We start from the raw sequence: 24693 nt of genomic DNA, 5'->3' as shown, positions 1-24693 counted from the left end.
CTATGAAGAACATTTGAACGAATAAATTAAAACTCTGAAATTTATTCAGTACTACATAGATTTTAATTTCTTACCACACAATTACATGCCTAACACTAAAAGCCTAAATTCGTTCAATATTAGGATTAAGATACTTCAAAGGAAGATGAAGTGTTCTGAGCAAAATGAGCATAACCATTTTGCACTGAAGTATTTTAGACATCTGTAAAACAAGCATTAGACATTGATACAAATCTGAATGCATATTATCAGCAGTATTCACAAACTCAGCAGTAAGCCAGGCAGTGATCAATACTGAACTTTTTAAATTGTCACTTTCAACCTCTAACCAGATAACCAGAACAGTGTGAATCAGTTCTAAAGTATGTGGCATCAGAAAGAGAAGGGGAAAAGAAAAGATACTGTGAAGCAACAACTGAACACCTTTTTTTTTTAATTATTATTATTTAGAATGGAAAAGTGGTATTTCAATACTGCTGTCATTTTACTGAACAAGAACTACACTACCACTTTTTCGTGCCATCCAAATGGAACACGGGGCTGCATGTAGCCTCATCCACAGAGAACCCAATGTTTTAAGAAGAAATGGAAATTTTCTACCTTAAATACAGATGATTTATTATTATACAAATGCCTTACATCTCCCTGCATTATAAAGATCCTAACTCATGATGTGGAGGGGACAGAGGTAAGATTATTGCTAGAAAGCAAAAAGTATTTAACTTCCAGTCTCCTTTAAGGAGAACAAAAAGAGCACTGAGGAGATAAACTGTGTATGACATGCCAAGCTTAAAACTATTCACAGGGATTCTGACAGGAAGTACACGCATAGTGCCCTATCTGCAGTCATCTGAACTGAAAATGTCTTAATACCTCATCAGCCCTGTCCTATATACCTTCAGATAATAAGTTACCAGCTGTAAGCCTGTAACTTACCGCAGCTCTTAACGTATGTGTCCATCACCTCTGCACTTATTCCATGAGGGCCAGTCTCACTAGGTGCATGTTTTCTGAAGAAGTTCTGCAGGGGAAGTCATTAACATAGTTATTCCACATGATCTGAAACAGGATCTTTAGAACTGGTAGAAAAGAAGATTTATGTCAAGACCACAAATGGCCATTACTACAATCTGTTAAACTAGCAACCACTCCCCAAAAAAACAGTAAAATATAATTTAATTTTATATTGTTTTTATCTATTTTACCTTAATCATCTCATTCTTATAGGCAAAAGAAACAGATCTGAAGTTCAAACTGAAAAGCAGTTTATTTTATTAACAGTTTCAGAAAATTAATAATGCAATGAAAAGTTATTAATTAATGAGTACAAATACTTCCACAGGAAACTGTTCAGTCCAGATCATGAAAAACCAAAACAGGCCTAACAGTCTAGATTAGTAACTAAACCTGGGACACGCATTCTTGTAAGGTTTATCATTGTTACAGGTCTCCCTATTCCACAATATAACCAAGTGCTATTGAGTTTAAAATGAAAATCTAAGTCATCAAATAGAACCTTCACATTTTCTATGTAATGTGGACAGGGCCAAAACAGTCCTTCCCACTACTCAGAAGGAAACTGGTTTTGTCTTGACTGAGACAAAAGATAGCTAAATTGAATCCAAGATAGCACAAGTTTCTTCCAGTAAGCAAACACAAATTTAAGCAAGCACTGTAAGAGGAGCTTTGTAGGCATCTGGATGACATATGACTAAAATCATGACAAAATGAAAGGAGTCTTAATAAAAGAGGAGTGGCACTGAAGAAAAGTATCTGCAGGCTGTTTAAGAAAGTTTTGCTAGAAAAGCAGTCCTGTTGTAATGTGTATCATAGTTTTAAGACCTAGAGGAAGCTTTAATTATCTCTGCTTACACAGAAACAAGCCCTTCTGAGATGTTAGAAAAAGCTGACAGAGTAGAAAGATTCCGTTAAATGAAATCCCTAAGCAAAACGTGGAAGGGAATTTTTAACTGGTTAACAGGATACTAGAGAGGTGTATTTCAGTGCTCCAAAATTTTACATGGTGTATGTAAAAACAAACAACAAAACTGCACTCAAAACCAACAGAAAAACACAGACTTCAGACCATCCAAACGCTAAACTGCAGAGTGTGGAACAGAAACACCTCCAAAACATGAACTGTAATTTCGAGACTGTTGATAGCAGGTAACACATTTTATTCCCTGTACATCTGTATTATCAGCCAGTACCAGATTATTTGCTTTAAATCTTTTCAGAAGTGAAACATTTTTTCATGTTTATATACAGTGTTCATCTTTATTACAACAGCTGCGACACCCAAGATGAACATTTACAAAAAGAATAAACCAAACTTTCACAACACCTAAAAACATTCATTCAGTTTTGTCCTTGCTTCAACTAGGATAGCTAATTTTCTTACCAGTAGCAGATACACTACTGTGGTTTTGAATTTAGGATGAGAATAACGTTCATAACACTGATGTTTTAGTATAAATACTATACAGCAACGACTAAGTCAAGGACTTTTCAGCTTCTCATGTCCTACCAAGAAAGTAGGCAGGGGGTGCACAAGAAGCTGGGAGGGGACACAGCTGGGACAGCTGACCCCAACTGACCACAGGGATATTCCGTACCATAAGATGTCACACTCAGCATATAAAGCTGGGGGAAGGAGGAGGAAGGGGATAACGGCAACATTCAGAGTTAGGGAGTTTTGTCTTCCCAAGTAACCTACAATGCCTACCTATTTTATCATGCTTTGGTACAGGAAATCAGAGTTCTATAATGTATTTTGCCATTGATCTGTGAAGTAATGTCAGATCACATTCTTTGGCATCTTGTCTGTCTAGATTAGCAATTTTTCACAGGAAGAATTGTTCCTTACGTCTGCACAGCGAGTAAAACAGCAGGCACCTATTTCAGCTTAGAATATGATGTTATAAATAACTGCAAAATGACAATTTCACAAGCAACACTACACGTATTACTTTATAAAAACATGTAATGGACTAGAATATGAACAGTACATTTCCAAGTTTACAAAGGACTTCCAAGAAAACACTTTCTAAACTGTGTGATTACTGAATGTGTACATGTACCTTATCACTCCCTTTATGGAATGGGAAGCTCAAAAAAATCTTATGCAGCTTGATGCTGGTCATTGTCTGATAAATGATAAGAAGATAAGCACTTGATATGCTTATTTGTTAAACAAATGATAATGTCAAATACTGAGTATTTTTTAATCTATGTATTTTTAATATATGTAGTTTATAGTAGCTGGGAGCTCTTTGCTTTGGCTCCCTGCTACTGAGCTATGAACAATGCAAGCATCCAGTGTAAACTACAAAAAAAGGGAAAAAAGTACTGTGACAAATTGAATCCAACATAAACATGCTATGTTTTCACTTAAAAACTTATTAGTTATACATCTTGGAATGTTTTTATCTAACTGCATATATCAACCAGCTGAGCTCTGCTACACAGCTTGTGTGTTGTGCTTGAAACTAGCATGAATTTTATGTGCCACTACTCAATTACATGTCCCTACTCAATTCCATGACAGTTACAGAAAATTTGCTAAAGCAAAAAAACAAAACAAAACAAAACCCTACACAGTATCTAGACATCCACCATGGCAGGGAAACAGACTTCAGAAAGTATATGAACAAACTATTAGGCTGTTCCATCAAAAAAATATCAGTAAGACATACTTGGACAAGGTATCTAGGCAAAACTACTGAATGAATGACAGAAACACTTTAAAACAAAACCCTACAGGAAAGTGTCATGCACCCTCCATTCATTGTTACAGCAAAGCCAGACCTTCAATAGCACAACTAAAATTACACTTTAATTATTTAAACAGTATTGTTTTTAGGACATGAAATACTTGTGGTGATTTAAGTGTATTTTTTTAAAGCAAAAAATCTGCTGTGAATGTTTCAAGACACAATTTGTCTTCTAACAGATACAAAATTCAGCTGAGAGACTAAAGACTTTTGTAGGAGATCTAAGCCTGCAAACTATACTGTTTTTTTATACTAATCACTAGAAGACTTAAAAATCCCCCATCACATACCTGTATACTTTCTTCTGTAGCAAGAACTTCTGCAACTGGTACTGACTGAATAAACTGCATGAAGCCTATGACAGAAAACAACCAAAAATAAAGTCTCCAATGCATACAGCTTTCAAGGCACTCTGTAACACGTTTATTAAAGGACAATGCTAATACACACTTTCAATCAATTGCTTCTCAGCAAAGAAACACCAAACATGTTTTGCCCCAATTTTCTGCCTTCAGTAGTTTTAAACCAACTTGTCATTAACACCAAACTAGCTTGCAAAAGGTCTGTTGTTCCAAGTCTTCATGAGAAGAGAAAGAAAATCAGTGGCTTTCTAAATAGTTGTCCAGAATGTACCTAAAAGCAAAGACAAGTCTGATTTTGTTTTGTCTTGTTCTTTTCCCCCCACTTCATACAAAGATCTATAAATAGGAGTGTTGTAAGCTATTTGTCCAAGATTACACCACAAGCTAGCAGCAAAGATAAGACTACTGATTTTCACATAGTCCAAAATGCAGACCAGGATTCTTTTAATTAAGATAGTTGAGTCACCTGTGCAATACTGTAGTCACTCAGGTCACTCCATGACTTGTATTACAACATTTACTTACACATTTGAGCTCCTTTTGAGAACGCTATATGTAAGCAAAAAACCTCTGATGAAAACAGACTGTGTCACAACAGTCTATGAAGAGAGGGGGAAGATTCCTCCCATTGCTGTAGTTTTAGGAAACAGAAGTATTCATACCATGTTTTGTACTAGTTGCCAGCACTTTATAGGGCGTCAGCTTCAAATCCAGATTCTCTTTTCTCAACAGCTGGGGGGAAAACAACAACACAAAAAGTAAAAATGAATGCAACAAAAAGGCAGCTTCTATTCCAAAAAGCAATTTGTGTTGGATGTTGATCTCCACTGTTCTTCACTGAAATTAGTAATGAGTGAAAGCCTGTTTGTCAATTTATTTACATCTATGCAGGATCATTGCATGTCTATAAAGAAAAGAAGAAAAGCCAATTAAGATCTGAGAATTCTTAAATGTATTAGAAACATAGGATGCAGTAACAGTTTTTAACAGTCTTGCTCTAGACAAGGAAAAAAAAAAAGAAGAACACAGAGGGACAAGGATGTGAATTAACAATTCTCACCTTATCCATGAGTGAAATAATCTGAAGAATAAGTTGATCTTGACGCAAATCATCACCATGCTTAAAAATTACAGGATATTTGCCTCCATCTTCTGTCTTGAAGAATAACTGAGCGGGCATTAAGGCACTCTGGAAAAGGAAACTTACTCTACTAAACTGGTTCACAGTAACATTCCTATTAAGATGTTTCTACAGCGGAGTTCTAGAATACAAATCTTTGTTTACTGCACTGTAGATCAGAAGTGAATTAAGCAAGTATCAGGTCACAGGATACTTGTATCAAATCCAGTTACAAAAAGATTTAGACTAGTCCCATCTGAATACCACCAGTGTCAGTGATCACCAGAACTCTTTCCACGTTCTTCAAGTTTGGTAGCAAAGAAGCAATTCTGAAGCTTATAAAAGAAGCTACTCAGTGTCTAGGACTGAACAGTTAGAACATACCACTTCCAGCTACCTAAATGTGATGTAGGCATACTTTTTAAAAAAATACCTTAGAGTCTTCCCTCTTTTTTCTTTTTTAGCAAGGAATGTGAAGAATACTTCCCCCACTCCCCACGCTCCCCCCATTCTCAGCAGAAGAGGAAAGGATATAAATATTCAAGTTTTGTGTGTACGCATGTAATTCCAATCAACATAGAAGCACTATGCAAAAGGTCACAACAAAACAAATTTAAACTGACCAGATCAAAAAGAGACACAATTATAGAATAAACATCAAAGAAATGCTAGGGGCAAGACATCTTAAACAACTAATTGCTTCCTTAATCTATTTAGTAAAAGCAAAAATGCCTTTTTACATTGTTTGTTAAGAAAGCCAATTTAATTGCCTGCAATTTCTCTGCATAAAATGGGTTGAAGGAAATCAATTACCTGAATGAATGATTTCATCTACTGCAACTGACCAAGTCACTTCCCTCAAAACCAAATTAACAACAACAACAAAAAAAAGCAATGATACAGAGTTTGGTATTTGAGCAGTTACATTAGATTTTCACATGCAGTGAATGTTTCAAGTCAAGGTATTATTCTTGGTAGGTAATATTTAGGTTTTGTTCCAGCAGTCTTTTTGTCAACATTCTTCCCCCAACCCTTAAATTACATTCCTGCTAAAAGCTGACTGACATTTGCAAAACCTTGTTTTCATGATAAGATCTTTCCAACGTTGCCTCCAACCTGAGGTGCAAGACCATGCAACTGAAAAAGTGTACTCTTCAAAGAGACTAACTGGTATATAAAGAAGCAAGCCAAAGCTGAAAAACCAAGAGATGTTATGATAGAAGACTACGCAAAAAAAGTTCATCTCTGATTTTAAGTAAATACAAATTATATCACAGTCAACAAGTAGCCTGTCACAGTTTGACCATACTGGGCATAATAAATTTATGACCTAGTAGAGGTGACGGATTAACAGGGGTCATCACAGCAGCTTGCACATTTTTTAACTGGCAGAGGATGCCTACTAGATACAGGCCTGACTTGTAAAGCACACTTTGGCCATCTTAAAATTACATCACAGTCACCTATAAGTTGAAAGTAAATTTATGAAGAGGTCCTACATCACTAGATACTGGCAATAACTTACATTCCAGGCAATAACTTACAGTCCAAGTAGAAAAGGAAGCAAAACAACCCCAGCCTTTTCAACAGTATGTTGACTGTTTATTAGCCTCAACTATGTCAGCCTCTTTAAATCTTTCAGTTGATTACTTTAAGCTTAGCACTCATAAAATGTGTATTTCAGCTGTTCAGAAGACGTCATTTACCTTGAAGAGTGTGGCTTTTTCAGGGATTATCCCTTTAATTTTCACCTGTGGTTCCAGAGGAAGTGGAATAAGTTCCATATCTGCTAAATTCATCTTTTCATTATCTGCTAACAATGCCTGAAGCCTCTCATTCTGAAAGAATAAAAATGTATTTAAAACACCAAACAAACCACCTACTAGGCATATAGCAACAGTTGAAAAGTCTCTTAACAAAGGACGTATTAATAATAAGTATCCAATTTATTCAATTCTTTACTCTTCCAAAGAATCAAGGTTTTGCTCTTAGAATCCAGTGAAATCAAAATTTCTCTTTATGCAGTAACCTGAATAAGGAAGCACATATTCCACCTAGTATGAGTATATTCAAGCAATTTTGTAAGTGCCAGGTGTAAGTCTTACAAAAATTTATTTCTAAATTGCCTGCACAAGTAGCAGAATTACGTTTTCCATACTAGTATCAAATGTTAGCTCTGTTTCAGAAACTTGATTCAAGTCTTTTATCTCTGATCCTTTATAATCCCTGAACTGAAGGAAATCCCCTACCACCAATGAACCAAATTGCCAACAGCTTGCACAGGTCTGATTTCAGGGCTTCCTCTACGTTCCTACATCTGTAGTTACCAGAAACACAATACCAGTCAATTTTCTAGTACTTTACACTTGATATCCTACATAATAAATGTTGAACACATAAAAGTCTCTTGTCTTTTCTCCTACTGAATGTAAGAGGCATAAACTCACAGCAAGGCAGCCCACTACTGCTAGTAATAGTTCTAGCAGTCAATTGCTGCTAGCTAGATTTTAATCCCAAAATGAAAGCCATGCATTCCTTAGTTTTACAGAAATATCATGGCAGATATAAAAATATGTATGACACAACGCTAACAATGTGTTGTGCAAGCAGGAAATATACTCTTCTGAATTGAAAAACCCTCCTCCTCTTTTAGTGATTGTACCTTTTTACTGATATATAGAACATTCACAAAATTTCATAAAAATTATGCAACACTGAAGCTTCATTTTCCTGCGCAAATACATACACACACACACCCCGATTTAAAGAAAGAAGGTGACAAAAGTCATTACATTGAAAAATCCATGTTTGAAAATACTGATGTGTGTCAGAGGAAAATACATGAACAGAAATCCCCTTTGGCGTTCTTGCTTTCTCCGCATACCCATCTGTCAAGTTCACCTAAAATATCCTAAGGACAAAGCTTTTTTAAAATGCACCCATGATGGAAATAATTTTCCTGAACATGCAACAGAAGGCAAAGTTCTGCTAAACACATACCTTATAAAAGAACAGTTTTGTTGTGCTTGCAAAAAATGAGATGTTGCTGCTAGCCAAACTTCATTATCTACCCTGGCTTAATTCTCACACCATAATGACCTCTGCTACCTTTCTATGTCGCCCACAACTTAGTCACTGTTACATCATCAACTATTCTCATATCTTCTTTTTGTCAAAATACTGCGAGATTTTTCTCAATGGTCTCTTCTGTTTACCATCTACAACCTTTCAGAACACCTTGGAACTTTGACCCATCTAAACTTTTCCAAAGTTTGTTTAGACTTGGCTAAAATTATTACAGAACAGATAGACATCTGTTGTAAGTCTCAGTGCTAAGAACTTTTAGTGGAAAACTAACATTCCTATTGTCAAATTCTAGCCAGAGATAAGTTTCCCAATCCTTTAGTTACCTTTTTCTTACGGTTCCCACTTTCACGCTGCACTGCTTTCATTACGTGAACCAGCCGATCTACAAATGTCTGCTGGGCTGCCAACAATGAACGCATAACTCTGACAGACTTATCACCCTAAATGAATTAAAAGAAACAGAATTAGTTCTTTGTTCTGTAATTATTTTACCTAGAAATTATTCCGTTATGCTTAGACCTTTGGGCTTCTAAGAGGTAAGTGAATAATGATCAATTTCCTGTCAATTTGAAAGGTATTTTCTGTAAAATGCTATCAGAATCACTGTAGCTGGCAATCAGTTATCTGACCTACCAGTACACTTCAATTTGCATCAACAATTTCAGTGAGGAACAGTCATGCATGACAAACCTATTCACACAGCCAAAATAAGTTAGTAAGGATAAGCACAATAAATATTCTTATTAAGCGTAAGAGTCATATTTGAATAACATACCTAAAATCAGAATTAATACAGTGTGAGATACACGAAAATCAGGAAAGACTGTACATCTGCTATAAGTTAAGAGCTTGCAATATACGTTTTCTGGTGTTTTTTTTTTACTGCTGCTCTAGCACCCTCTGCTGCCGATAAACAGAACCGCACTTTTTGTGAATCCAGAAGATAGGTCTCGTCTCAATTTTTACCGTAAGGACAAGTACTTCCAATAAAGAAATAGTAAATAAAAAAGACTCCGTACACAAGGCAGATAATTTTAGTTCCAGCATGTTACAACCAGGAACAAGCAATAAAACAAGAGAAAAGTTCTCAATGCTTGTTTTCTTTTTCAGTAATTTCTCTGGTTTACTACAAACTCAAATTCAAGCAGTAGAAGCTTTCAAATTTCAATACATAGGACAGAAAAAGCTGTCATCTTCTTATGCACCTGTGCCTTTTTAAAGAATTACTATCCCAAACCACTATGTATTTCCTTGCATACAGACATTACCTTCAGCAAAGCCTGACTAAATCTTCTCATCACATTTAAGTACATTTCGTGAGTCTTTGGGTCCCTCTGCTGAGTGTCTTGGTCTTCACACTCCACTATTACATACCTGCAGAATAAAAACAACCCAAGTTATGCTGTATCCCGGTGCTACACAGTTTGAGTGAGATACATTAGCCCTGTATTAAAGGCCTGGAAATAAAAGTCCCTCTTTGAATAGATCTGTATCTCAACCAACAGGTGAACTCTCAATGCAGTCACCAATTCCCACCTGGATCAGGAGAGCCTATCAAAGTTTCTGAGGTCTTTCACTTACAGTGAAGTGGCATCCCTCAAACAGGCCAAGTCAGAAGTCCAGATCACAAGAACAAACTCCAACCCAGCAGTACACATGGGAGGAGCAGGCATTCCACTGTGCTACTACCTCCTACATAATGCAGTGGCTGCGAACTTGCTATACAAGAATACTTGTAAAAACAAGAAGAATCTCTTCCCACCTGCTCCCTGTTTTACCATTAGCAATGGTGGAAGAGACAATATTGGTCCTGAAGTAGCTCTGCAAAGTCTACATCCCCAAATAATTTTTCATTTCTAAAATTATGATTTGGGCATGATATTTAAACAGTACAATTTGGGACAGTTATACTGAAAATTTATTTTGATATGACAAGCAGTTGTTTGGAATGCTTTTGTGCTTATTTCTACTCACAGTCAAATAAAAAGCAGCTATCCACAGAGGGCTGTCTTTCTGTTGATCAATATATCTCCTATTACTACCCAGAAAAAAACAAATAAACCCACTACATAAAAAAAAAAAAGTAAGAAATTAGCAAGTCAAGTTGATTCTCAAACACTGTATTTAGATTCAAAAGTGACTACATATTCAAACACACAGACTTGGACTTTATGCTGACAGCTAGAATTACCCCTTCTCTTCTGTAGAATCTCTTCACAACTAAATGATTATGGGACAAGACTAGAGGTCTATCATTTGCAGCTGATCAAATTTGACTAGTCTTATTTATAAATAACTTTAAGTTATAAATATATATAAATAGTCTTGTTTATAAGTAACATACTATAAATTAAAATAAGGCACATGTAACATGCCATGACACTTATATCAATGATTCTATAACTAAAGATTACTTCTAGGACTTTGTTAATATATTGTTCTACACTGTTCCCTCACTAAAATGACAAAATTAGATTGCAGTTACGTGTGTATAAAAATAAGTCCATATTTACAAAATTTGCGCACCAAAACTTCAAGGAAAACAGGAAGTAATGAATGGAAACATGCCATTTTCATCTTCATTTGTTAAAAAGCCCTAGACAAGTTTCTCCGAGCTATCTTGCAACAAAGGAGTAAGAGTAATGCCTCATACTTGGGATACGTGTCTCATACATCCAAAGAGACAGAAAAAGCAGCAGCACTGACTTCTGTAGCCACTGTTACAGTATAAGGATAGGAGAGCTTTACAGTGACATGGGACTGAGCAGAAGGTTTGATTTTCAAGGGTTATTGGACTTTTTCCATTGATTATTTTAGGTGCATGCTGTGTCCGGATAGTTGAAACAAGCAATCGATCAGCAGTCAAGAGGATTTATGGGTACGTCAGCTCAAACAGTGGCTGCAACATTTGTATTTTGTCACTGAGAAATTGAGACGTCTGTAAAGAAAAAGAATAAATTGACTGGGGGTTTTCGTTTGGTGGGGTTTTTGTTTGTTATTTTTGGTTGCTTTGTCTGTGGTGTTTTTTAAGTCATAAGACAAAAACTTCTGGATGTTTGAACTTTCTATAGACTGAATGCCTGAGATGTTGCCAAAATAGAAGTGCACAGTTTCTATCAATGTGATAGAAATAAGCTAACCTACTAACACTTGTCTTAATAGAGAATATTTGATTAGGTCAAGCACTTGGCTTCTACCCATATCGATTCAGCCCACAATTACTTTATTAATTTAAATTTAATAGTACTTTTTCCTGAAGCCAAACATTATCGTTGACTACTGTGACGGAAGTTATGTACACTCATGAGCTGTAGTTCTCATGCACTTTAAACATCTTAAATTCAAGCTACTGAAAAAGCAATGAAATAAACTTTGAGACATTTACAAATAGAATCATTCTCAGGATAGGTTTAAGATTCTTTTAAGAATTTTATAGGAACAGTTTGGCAGATTTACATCACATAGAACGTTCCATTCCAAATTCATGACTTATCAGTGGTTAATATTCATAGCATATTAACATAGGATCATGTTTACTAGTTATTTTAAATGAGATGCATCTACAAAGGATGCAAATAAGAACTGACTTAAGTTTAGCCACGTAAAAGGCACCTAATCTCTCAATTTTAGAATATGTGTATACGTAAACAGCTGTATGTGTTGTGTATATGCATATATATGTACATTAATATATACACATAAACACACTTTCACAAGTACAGCTCTATTCATCTCAGCTTTCTTCAAATGAAATAATTCCTATATGCAACTGCTTACTCAGAAGGCATGCAGATGACTAATTTAGACATCTATTTTAATTTTTAAACCACTTAACTAAGTAATCTTACCTCTCCACTATCTAGATAAATTAAGAGTTCACACACAACTGAAGTTCCCCCTAATAAAGCACACATCTGCAATGATGTTGTGCTTGTGATCATAAGATAACCAGAAACGGAACCGGGAAAAATAATTAGGTTAGCACAAAAAAATTAGTGCTTTATGAACTTTCATGAAGTACACTATTGATTAATAAAGTGCATAACTTAAATATTCTAGCCAACACTGTCAAAAATTATAAACACAAACGAAACAGAAAAGCAGAGCAGAAGATGAACTTTATCTCCTCCCCACCACCATAAACAATTTGAATGGCAACCTATAAATTATAATTGGGCTTTTTTTTTTTTTTTTTTTGTAACACTGTACTGAATGCCCTACAAATCTACTTCCTTTCTCCAATGGTAAAACACTAAAAACCAGCACCCTCCTTTTACTAATTATTCTGTTCAAGCACATACTGTTTTAAATCTACTACTCCATTCTGTAAGAAAACTAAATTCTGAAGTTCTAAAGACAGGTCATCTTTTGCTGTGCATCCTTCTGGGCATTATAGCTTTGATTTCAATTACACATTGATACAGTATGAATAAACAGTTTATAACATACCAATACAAGTAGTTTGCCAACATGGAATTTTTGCATGCTCGTGATATCAAGAAAGTGCAAAGATCTTGCTGGAAGGGATTTAAGAAGAACAAAATTAAATTATAAAGGAGTCTATAAACAGTTGAGAGTCACATGAATTTAAGGAAACAGCCCACATAAATGCAAGAAATTTTGAGAGATATATTCTCCTCTAAAATGTGACTCAAATCCAACCTAATATTTAATCATAATAGTTTTCATATTTCTCCAAATCCAGCAACAACACTACATATAAAAAAAGGCATGCTATTACAGTATTACATTTGCCAACATGTCAAAAGTACATGATGTTTTCCAACAACAGACCTTTAATATAGTTTATATTTACAGTATCTTACACTCTCCTCCTATGCAATTTTCTCCCGCTGCGAGTCAACCCTGAAAGGGATTTGCTACCCTGTTTTGCATCCAGAAGATCTGAACCTCTTTAAATTCTACATTAAAAAAAAAAAAAAAAATCTGTAGAAGATACACACCATGTAGCTGCTTTTTCAAGGTTTAGGATTTTCCCTAACAAGAAATCTGTGTACCTTCACCGACATGCTCAATTTGAGGCTTATTTTCTATGCAGTACTGAGACTCAAAAAGGAAGATTAATAACAGGGAATTGATCTTCACCACGAAGAACAATTAACTGCACATCAGATTAAAATCCGATTCCCTCAAACTGTCTACACCTTCTATCTTTCCTTGCCTGCAGTCCCATTCTTATTACACCTCTTCTACTTGTGGTATAAATTGAACATAATCCTTGGCAGATGCAAACCAACATAGCATTTCACTTAGGTTCAAAGAAGATGACACCAACACCAAAGAATGGCTACAGGAAGAACAGTCTGCAGAGACTAAAACATTTGGGTAACTGTTTTCCATCAAAAAAACTGCTTTAAAATACCTCAAACACATGCAACTCTCAATATCTAATGACTATGTGGATAGCCTTTGCAGTGGTTTTCTCCTTTAAAGGAGAGTACTGTAATTTTATGAACAATTCAATGCCCAGTCACCCAGTTTTGGAGAGTCTGACCGTCTACATAAATTATCTGCAAAAATCTGTAAAAAATCTGAAAAAAATCTGTAAACAAAAATGCAGATAAGCTATTGTTATTTTCTTAATGTTTAGTTTACATTTATATTCTTCATTCAGCAAGATACAGTACAAAGATTTAAAATAGTCACAAACAAAAACTAAAACCAGTACCAGGTCACTAAAAAAAAAAAATGTATGAAAAACAGAAGGTAAAGCCTTTGACTTACATCAAGGTTTTCATTGTCTGCAAGCTCCTTTGTCTTAGAAGTAAGAGGCAGTGAGGAAACAGGTGGAATAGGACTCATGATCTGGGAACTACATAAAGGAAAACATGTAACTGGCATGATTCAAAGCTCTTGCTTGAGGGGAAGGGGGCATGCATGAAAATAGCAATGCATTTCATTTCTACAACATAATAAATTCAGAAAACTAGAAGTATCTTTGAAGATAGTATCTCAATTCTGTTTCAGAACAAACTGCATCAACATCAATTTTGACAGCTGTAGTTCCTAAAAATGGCAAAAATCTGTGCCTTGATAGCCACATAGTTTATGGGTGTGAAGGACATTCGCTTACACCAAACTCAGCATTTTGTTTCATCTTCCACAAAAAACAAGCAGACATAGATGGGAACTCAGCAAATATGCATTTCAGGATAAGCTTTTTTAAATGTTATTAAGATGAATTTGCTACTACACAACACCTGCAAGCACTCATCTCTGTAATGCAATTACACATAACAGTAGACAAACCCAATGCTTGCAAGAAGAAATTATCAGACAGTAAATTTACCTGAAAGGAAGTAATCAGACAGCTCTACTAATGTCTAAGTGTTGCTGCAGCCTCAAATACACCATACATGCCAGGACACCCACTCTACAGCTTAGTAGCAAGATCAATAGAAGCAATACACTTGTAATACTAAAATAAACCCTAATGATACAAGTGATTAAACACTGAAGCTTAAAACTAAAAATCCTGGAAATGTGTATTGAATATTCACAGGAGACTTCAGTTAACCAGGTTTGTTTACACTTTGCTCAATACTGTATTAATTAGATATTTCAGTCTTTCTTTTGGATTCCTGCAAGAATAAAAATTGTGCTCCGTCAGCTCTTTTACATGCACAGAACTCTCTCTACACCTTCTTTTGCAGGAGCAGGAAGAAATCTATTTCCATTTCAGACTGACTGGACTTTTAGATCCATATTATTTGATGAATTTGGAAGTGGAGCCTCATACAATTTCAGTGAAGACATCCCAACTTTTGCAAGGACAGAAAGAAGCAATGCCAGTGTTTTTCCTGTGTTCTCCAGAAGTTGTCTTCCTTTCATGCAGTAAGGTCAAGGCCACAACTTCAAGATTAAGAATGTTTGCTCTAACTATCTGTAGTCAGGAAATAGATTCCATGAAACCTCAAGGGTTATTTTTTTAATTTTATGTCACCACTTGGGATTATAAAATAGGATGCTGCATATGCAATGGTTACTAAAAAGGAGACAGAATTTGAGAGCTTAAAATGTTACATGTTTCTGCCTTTCTACTGGAAATCTAAGCTTCTTACCTGTCTATTTCAGCACCATTAGTTCCAGATGTTGTCATGCTTTCTGACATCGAACCTTGACAGTCCCTCTTGCTAGGTTCCAGTCCATTCTTTATGTCATCAAAGTTTTCATATTTGAGTGCCTGGACTAACTGTAGCAGATACATCAGCAAATCCTCATGAAGGAAAGAAAAAAGCAAACAAAATAAACAAAGCAAAAACCAACACAAAATCAGTTGAGGGGGTCAGTTAAAGCTGGCTAGGACCATATGAAAACCATGTTTTGAAAATTCTAATTGATAGAAAAACTTAGGGTTTAGTGACCTACAATACAGTGACCTAGAGACCAGGAATTGGGGTCTCTCTAGCAAGCAATATACAGTAGAAAAATTCATGTAGGATGGATTTTGACTCCCAAAAAATACTGAATTACTACACTACTACGTTTTTGTTACTCAAAGGTAGTAAGTGCTAATTAAGTAAAAATTCAAATGCGATTATGAAAGTTCTCTTTAGTTAAGCTGCCCTACTTGCTTCCAATGTCCACAACATAAACCCTTACGTTTGTCGCTCCAAGAAGAAAATTCAAGCATAAAATCTAGACCATGGTACCAGTAATTCATATTCTCATCTCTCTTATGAAGTTTTGGGGGTTTTTTAATACCTTGTGTAGCTGGGGATCCTTGAAACCCACATCTCATCTATTTTAGATCGAAGAATAGAATTTTATTCACTTGCTGTTTGTAATGAAGTTATTCCCTCGACTATTCATTTTGTTCTGTTTAGTTCCCTTCAAATGTTTTATAAAACGTACATTTTTAAAGTCAAAGGAGTATGACCTTGTCTATTGAGGTAGGCTTGCAAAACTTCGATATATTTATGCTCCCTATTTTAAACTCTATTGATTGCCAAGGATTCAAGAGTTACGGAAATGCATTCAAAGTTGGGGTTTTTTTTTACTGTCAAAAGAAAATAAATAATTAAAATTTAACAGATTAGCATCTAATAAGTGGGTTCCACTCATAAATCACAGCTCATCATATTCTAATCAGTATACAATTAGAAACACCTTATTTCCACAGATGCTTTTCTACTCACTTTCTTTAGCAAAAGAGTATGATGATATACTGCTTCAATTTACCAGGCGGATTTGCTGAAAATCTTTTAGAAGACTATTTAAGTTCAGAGCACTTTTATGGAGGTTACCATTCCAAATTTATCACTGGTTTCTGGGAAGAATATAGGGTTGGTTTACTTTGTTTGTCAAAACCAGCTATCACTGGCTGGTCACACTAAAGCAATTATCAATGAGGGCCATTTAATAACATGAAGACTTTGCTCCATAAAGAACTTCTAGTACATAGCATCATAGTGATAATTTTTTATTCCATCAATGTTACTCACTTAAATGTCTTAAAAAATAGCAAACATTTCAAAAGTACTCAATGAGACTAAAAATTGTGACACCAGCTAACTTCACATGTACCCACAGACCAATGAATACCTCATCATCAGCCTGCTGAAGCCTGGCGACGGCATAGCACCGAACTGTTGGGTTGGTGAAGTGAGACGACAGAAGTTCTAGAGAGTCTTCCACATCCATGGGCTTCCATTTGCCCAATAGCTCCAGTGCTTGCTTTGCCTCTTGTGGTAGGTCCCAGTTGACACATTTTAAGAATTTTGTCAAGGCCTAAACAGAAAGAGATTGGACAATTCATCAGTGAAAATCCAAGCTGAAAAAATTATTTCAGACATTAAGTGTTTCACTTTACTTAGAACTAGATTCAGACTATACATACATAAACACAGACCTGGGAGGCCTTATTGATTTAAGTGGCAATACAATACTGGATTGTTTTAACATGTCCCAGAAAACCTGCAGCGAAGTTGTCTTCTAAGTAAAATGTAAAGCCAGCGGTTACTGCTCTACCACAATTACCACTACATAAAAAATACCTGTTGCTGGGGAATTATTTACTCAATTTACTTGGGCTTTTGGTGTGGTGCTACTTATCCTGGTAATGCTATCCCTCGTCTAAAACGGGTGAAGAAGCTTCTCTCATAATTTTTCTTTGCTGAAGACAACATTGGCAATACTGGTATTTTAAGCTGACAGCCAGTATTTGTAGAAAGACTCCTGTAGTAACAGCCAGTTCACATGATTTAAGAGGAAAAAACAGTCACTAATTTTTAGAACAGTAACATAAGTTTAAAATAATCTTGACTAGCTTCTAAGACACTGAAGCTCTCTATCTCTGCAAGGACAGGATGTTGTAGAACAAGCGCCCGATGAAGCACCTCTTGCAAAAATAAGTCCACTCAAATCATTCAACTTACCTTCTCCTGATTAGTAAGGTAATATCTGAATTTCCAGACTAGATCTTGTTCCTCGTATGTTAGCTGCTTTGTTGGTGGGTAACTCACTATGATCTATTAGATACATAGTCAGAAAGTGAGTTGAAAAGCATGAACAGGCATAATCAACATGTTAACAGACTACACTGTGACAAAGCACAACACTAACAGCACACAAAAATAGCTAGGGGGAAAAAAAAAATCTTTCCAACTGTGCAAAGTTCTCATGCTATCATGGAGACGCCTAACAATGGTTATGTGGTTGATTACAACATTTCTTCATTAATAACTTTCTATAAACTGAAATGAACTGTATTTTCCTTAAATTTTCACCATATATTAAGACAACCTACCTAATAAAATTTAATTTAGCCTTCATATGACTGACTTACATTAAGCTGATCTCGCGTAGCTGCATTAGGCTTCAGATCATGGTCAGAAGGTCCACTCCTTAAACTTCGAGCAAGCTTGTGATGTTTGCTTTCTACTAAGTTCTCCTAAATGCAGAGGGCAAGTTAGCACTTACAAATGCTCAAACTCCAAAGAAAATTACTACTGAAATGAAACCATCTAGCAAAGACTTATCGGTATCTTGAAAAATGCATGGCAATTAAAATCACGTCTAAAACTACGGTGTCTTCTGGATTGGTTTTTTTGTGGTTATTTTAGAAAAATCTTCAATAATATGAGGAGGGTTGTTCGGAATTTTGAGGTTTTGGTTTGGTTTCTTACTTCACAAAATTTACAAACCCTGCTTTGCCTTTTGGTGAATTGCTGCAAAATGTAAGCGTTTCAGTCAACACATCCATGATTTCTCAGTACTTACGTGCTAGCCACTTTATAAACATTACTTAAGATTATGTTTGCAGTATAAAGCTTTGTATGCAAGAAAAACATCTCAAAAAGTTTTCCCAGTCTTAATATTATGTTAGCAACAGTAGGAGCCACAATAGGAGCCACAGTGTCAACAAGATTTCAGCAGCCAAGGCAGTTTTCAGCAGTCAGACTTGCTCTTGCAGTGTTAGATTACACAGTGCTCAAACAGTGTCGCCAGTAGAAGCCCACTTACATTAAGGTTCCCAAAGCTGCCAATACCAGTCCCACTGAATTGGCATCCACAATAATGGAAATCTTTTCTAGAACTGTACTTAGGCACTGTCTACATGGAAAACAACATACAAGAGAGTGTAGGGAGAAAATATTTTAACAAAGTGACCAAGAGTTACTGCACCATCCTCTAAATCTCTCTTTTTCAACTCCCTCTTACCTTTATTCCCACCCTCTGACCTCTTTTGCCAACAGTTCCCCCTCCTGGCTTCCCTACATCTCAGAAGCAAGCACATTAGATATGGAAAGGAAGAGATGAATGTAAACATGAAATCAATTCTTATATTTTAATCTAGCAACTTCAGAAAAACAACTTTAAAATTCAAACCCACTGACATTTCTCAAGTGGTCAAATACATATGGTCAAATACATCTTTCCACTGGAATTTTAAAATACTGAAGACAGCAATATAGGCAAGCTTTCATCTGCATTTAGGGAAACTTCAACAAAAAACACTATAATACAAATTGCATTACATGGAGCATGCTTACCATAGACATCTGGGGATCTGGAATCTTAACAATTTCAGAACTTGTTAAAATTGGAGATGACTCATCACCGTCCTGAACGACAAAAAGTTAAAAGTCTATTAAACATCTAAAGTTTTAGGAAAAAAAATAACATGTCATATTAACGCATTGTGAATTATGCAACTACACCTTGCTCACTTTTTAAGTTATAAAGGGGAAAACAGAAAATAAGAAATGGGTTCTTTGTCTTGTTAGTTTTTGCCAGATGACAAACAAGGTGGGAAGACAAATGAAAGTTCATCTGAGGAGATGCAGCTTGGCAACTCACTACCATGCTGGCACACAGGTGTGTGGAGAAATTTGCCTTAATTATTACATGCATCCTCTGGCAGCACAAAGAGAAACCAAATCAGCGCCCGTATTTCCACTGGTAATAAACCACTTCCTAGAAATAACAGCCATGATGCAGAAAATATCCCCTAATAGTTTAAGAGAGATTAATTTATGAAGATATACGTGTGTCTGTATACAGGTTCCACATGGAATGTGACAGTCTCTTCTAAAAGTTTGTGCTGTCATGCTCCAGAGCAGTATGACAAGAGCCTGCTAATTTTCCTTAGGGGAGTCTAACCTGCTGCTGCATACATAAGGGAAAGGAGAAGCTAAAAGCCTGTTTGAACCAGGCACAAAGAAAAAAATACAAAGCCTGTCACAACAGGCCAAGAACAGCAACACTGTTTCCATCTTCCAGTCATACCCAGCAGTTCAGGTTTTGTCTGGTTGGGATTTTTTACCTTAGAAGTGTAATTAAACATTAATTGACATTATATAGAGAAGAACATTTCATTTAAAAGACAGTATAAAACAGTAAAACAGAAAAACCACGACAACAGCAGCGTAATATGTGCTATGCCATATTTATACTTAGTTCGTTCTCATTTATTCTGGAGTAAATTACAGCTCAGAAAAAAAGCGTTTTTGATGTATCAACAGATTCCTCACTAACATAAGTTTTGAAATAACTTGTTGGGGTTTTGCTTCTGCCCTCACCCTCTTTTTTTTTTCCCTCCTATTTTTCCAACCAAATATGCCTATTGGGATGGTTTTGCTTTGAAAGTTATCTCCAAAAATCATAAAAGACTGAGGGGCTTGTATCAAAAGAAGTAACAAAATTATTCATCACCAACAAGACACAGGAGTGAACATTGCCATTACCCTTGCAGAAGAAACTTTTTTTCCTAGCTACATAAATTTAGTGTTGCTGACTACAGTAAAAGGTTTCTTCTTATTAAAATCCACATTCAGGAAGACACTTCCACTGCATTTCTTAGTGTCCTATGCCTTTCTGAAGTAACAATTATACAGTCAAATAATGACAATAACTACACACACATCACTCCAAGTTAAAGGAAATCTACCTACAATCTGGCTGTGGCTGATGATCCCAGAACGTGAGGAGGATTGCTTTTCCCATTAGTCTTTAAGTATGCATGCAAACACTGATAAGGAGAAAGAGGACATTTGCTTACAGTTTCCCTGTTTTAAAAGTATACTGCCTCAATACTGAACTTAGCTTTAATCCAATAGTACTCCCAAAGTATTTCAATTATAATAAAATACTAATGTATCACTGTAAAAGTAGCCTGAACTAAGTTGAAGCCATAGTTACAGATCAGCATTCATTGTACTAAAACCTTTGCCACCTAGACAGAACCTTCAGATCACATTATACTAGTTTTACAAAGTTAAACTGCATTTAAAAAATAAATATGTGTGTGTAATCCTTCTGAAAATAAAACACATCTGATGACAAGAGATGCCAGACCAATTTCTATCTACTAATTGGTTATCGTCCTAATGAAAAACATAATAACGCTGCAATTTGATTTAACCTCTATAAAACAACAAATTACCAATACCCCAGTGACAAACAAGTTTCCACTGTTTAGACCCTTCGCATAACAACACTGTAGGAAAAAACTTGACACAGGAGTAGATTCATTAGCAACCAATAAATGTTCCAATGTCTACCAAACTGTTTCTAACATCTATATCCCTATATACAATTTCTCACAGTGAAAAGATTCAGATAAAATAGCTGTAAAAGAGGAGTCTGATAAATCTTTTAGGCTGCTAAACATGGGACACCTACCCCACGATCAAAAGCCTATGACACCTATTACCAACTCAGAACTTACAAGAATCAGAATGACAAAAGTACAGTTGCCAAAAATTTGCTTACTTACAAAACTAAAAAAATGCAGTCTTCCAGTGCCTCATGTCAAAATGTTTATAATACCCTCTAAACCAAAGACTGGGGAATTTTTACAAAACTAGTGACAGAAGAATGACTTCTGAACTCATCGCTGCCATCTTCTTTTTAACCTTTCAAATGAAATATTATAATGACTGTTCTTTAAACTCCTCAAACATAGATTATGCTGACAAGCCAAGCTCAAAAGCTCTAGTTACTCAGCTTAAGAACTAGGAAAACTTCCCTCCATTTTATTACATTCTAGAACAAAGCTGCAAGCTTGAAGCAAAACTTGCTATGAAACCAAATTTTGCCAAGCATTGGTGGGACAAGTTACAGTATCAAGGATTAACAACATTTTCAGAACAGTTTAATGAAATCCTCAAGAAAGGACAATGCCATTAGTTTACCTGTGAAAGATGTCAATTGTTTAACTTGCCCTCAGATTAGATTAACACACAGCTCTAATTCTCCTCATACCTGGAAAGCATCACATGGATCACTGTAACCCTGGCCACACACACTTACTACACCACAACTGAGGGTCAATACTAAATTAGCATTAGAATTTGGTCAGGTGGGTGCTTTTGAAGTGTCCTGATCATCTTCATCCAGTGAGCTTTAGTTCACATCTGGGAACTTTTAGCAATACCTAGTAACTTCCCACTGTCAACAGTCATTCAAGCTCATGGGACTTGATTAAATCTAGTCCCAAGCATAAAATACAGTGCAGACACTGGGCCTTCAGCAACCCCTTCACTCTGTAAATCTGCTCCTCTTGGCTGCACTACTTGCTAGCAGAGCCAGAAGCTGAGATAACCAGCTATTTTGCCACTAGGAAACAAAAGCAGCATCAATACTACAAAGTATTAACTTGCTTAATACTACTACCTTACAGAGCTTTAGAGGTATTTTACTACATTAAGGTTAGTATGTATGTAGAGTCCATTTTAAAAAGTCTATAAAATTTGAAGACTATTCTGAATCAGCAAGGTTGTTCTGACTCTCCTGAAAATCTGTTTCACAACATCAATAAAGAAGGAGGTTCTATTTATCTTATTCTTTACTCAAAACATCATTTCAAGTAATGCCAATGGGATCCAACTTCTCCCACACAAGAAAACCCCACCAAAACCAGACCTCCAATGCTACAGACACTATTTTTTCTTTCTTTTAAGCCATGAAAAAGGCTCTGATAATCAGACTTTCTTAAAAAAAAATAAATAAACTAGATGGAGCAGTGCAATCAGTTTATTCATTTGAACAACGGTTCCACTTGAAATCTGCACAAGAAAACATTAATGATAAATGCTGGTGTTATTTTCACTTGGAAAATCACACTGAATTTTTGCCTAAATGTAGAACCAGAAGCGATGCTCTCGTTAATAGCAGACTGCTATCCTTCACATCTTGAATGCTGTATTAAAATTAAGTTCACAGAGAACACGGAAAAAGCCACTGCCACTTCATTGTAATTGAACGCTGAGTGAAAGAATCTCAAATTCTATCTGCCACTGTTTAACAGGCTAGTTCTTCGTAAACACTTGAAAACAAATTTATCAAGAAAACTGTGACAAGTAATCTCCACTTCGACTATCGGTCACAGGCAGGTGACAACAGAACCTGCTTTCATTAGACTCAATGTACTGGATTGGTGATGCCAGATATGTATACTGTACGCTGTAATTGGAAGCATGACAAAACTGAGAAGATGGGCATTAATTTAAGTAGTTTCCTACTGCTGCCAGACAAGGGTCAAGAACTTCTTGAAAAGCTACTTTGTAACAACAAATCCCTCAAACCGCAGTTAGGTATAGCTTTAATATGTACTATTACACATTCAATTACTTCATTTCCACAAGAGCAACCAATTCACAGTTATTTTGTTCCATGCACTTTTAACATGCTTCAGAAACATCTGTTAAAAGAGAGACGCATGCTTGAAGTCTGGACCTTCTTTCCCACACCTTGCCCATCTGAAAAAACATAATGATGACAAAAAAGTATTATGTGTGAATCAGGAATAATTCATCTATAATGGGAGGTTTCTGGAGGTAAGCTAAGAGAAAGAAATCATTTTTAGGAATGTCACGTTCAGCTATAAAAATTAAAACAATCATCAGGACACAAAGCCACACAGTAGTCATGTTCATCAGTTTGAACCTGTGAAAACTACAGGTCATTCTAATGTAAAAATGGTTAGTAAAACGTTTCAGTATTTTGATCATATTCCATTATGCTCCCCAGAAAAATATTTCCTTTATTTCCACTAAAGTAAGTAACTTATTTTGTTTCACGGAGGAATCTGACACGTTATAGGTTTCATTCGGTTTTGTAACACAAGGGAGTTTTGTAATCAGAAGGTCCTCTGCAATAGGTGGTTCTAAGAATAAGTGTATACAAGTGCTATGAAACTAGCCCTTCTAAAGGCAAAAAGACTTGGAAGGGTGGGGAGAGTCCCGTTGTCAACTCCAGTCAGCTAAAAGAAATGCTAAAAAACTAACCTACACATCTGCCTAAGGCACAGTTTCGTCAAAATTACCAAAATCCACCACAAAACTAAAAAATAGGAAAAAACCTCCACAAAAAACAAACCACCAACCTCCCCCACAACACCCTCACCCCCCAAAAAAGAAAAAGCAAACAAAACCCACAAAAACAAATAAGAAAGTAAAAAAAATCCACAACAAAACTTCATCCCCCTAAACACACCCCACATTTGCCTCAGGCTGTGGGAGGAGACACTAAGTCCCAAGTAGAATTGCTGCTTCCTCCAGAAGCATTACAAAGGCAGCTACCACTACATGAGATACCTGGACAGTGCATGGACATCCCCATGTACTATTTATATACCTTGTCTGCAAGACACAGCTCTTACAAGGGCTTAAAAAAATTCTCAAACAGCCACTCATTTTTGTTATGACCACAGCAATTTGAAAAACAACCGTAACTTCTCATGCAGTGGCATCTCTGTTAAATTCTAAGACTACTGTTTGTAATAGTTCCAGATACTCACTAACAGCTTAATTCAAAAGGGCTAGAATAATAGCATTTAAGCAGTTTTTCTAAAGATTCATAAGCTTTAACTTGCAACAGGATCATA

The 24693-nt window shown here is 35.9% G+C and overlaps 1 protein-coding gene across 3 annotated transcripts in view; it reads right to left on the bottom strand.

Annotated features, from left to right (window-relative positions):
* Positions 1-24693, bottom strand: part of PIK3C3 (phosphatidylinositol 3-kinase catalytic subunit type 3) — an 82205-nt gene that overhangs the window by 41805 nt on the left and 15707 nt on the right. For 2 of the 3 annotated variants that reach the window (XM_040579653.1, XM_040579655.1), the window contains exons 7-21: positions 19358-19429; positions 18828-18917; positions 18151-18255; positions 17741-17833; positions 16908-17093; positions 15425-15579; positions 14088-14175; positions 12792-12859; positions 9611-9716; positions 8666-8782; positions 6962-7093; positions 5196-5324; positions 4798-4867; positions 4064-4128; positions 937-1021 (exon numbers count right to left, since the gene is read on the bottom strand). In XM_040579653.1, coding sequence (XP_040435587.1) covers positions 937-1021; positions 4064-4128; positions 4798-4867; positions 5196-5324; positions 6962-7093; positions 8666-8782; positions 9611-9716; positions 12792-12859; positions 14088-14175; positions 15425-15579; positions 16908-17093; positions 17741-17833; positions 18151-18255; positions 18828-18917; positions 19358-19429 — 1561 coding nt within the window. The remainder of the gene's footprint in view (positions 1-936; positions 1022-4063; positions 4129-4797; positions 4868-5195; positions 5325-6961; positions 7094-8665; positions 8783-9610; positions 9717-12791; positions 12860-14087; positions 14176-15424; positions 15580-16907; positions 17094-17740; positions 17834-18150; positions 18256-18827; positions 18918-19357; positions 19430-24693) is intronic. The other variant, XM_040579654.1, reaches the window with a different exon arrangement.

This window comes from Falco naumanni, chromosome Z, assembly GCF_017639655.2.
Source record: "Falco naumanni isolate bFalNau1 chromosome Z, bFalNau1.pat, whole genome shotgun sequence".
NCBI classification, from domain to species: Eukaryota; Metazoa; Chordata; class Aves; order Falconiformes; family Falconidae; genus Falco; species Falco naumanni.
Note: the sequence above shows the minus strand (reverse complement) of the source record. Positions and strands in the feature narration are given on the sequence as shown.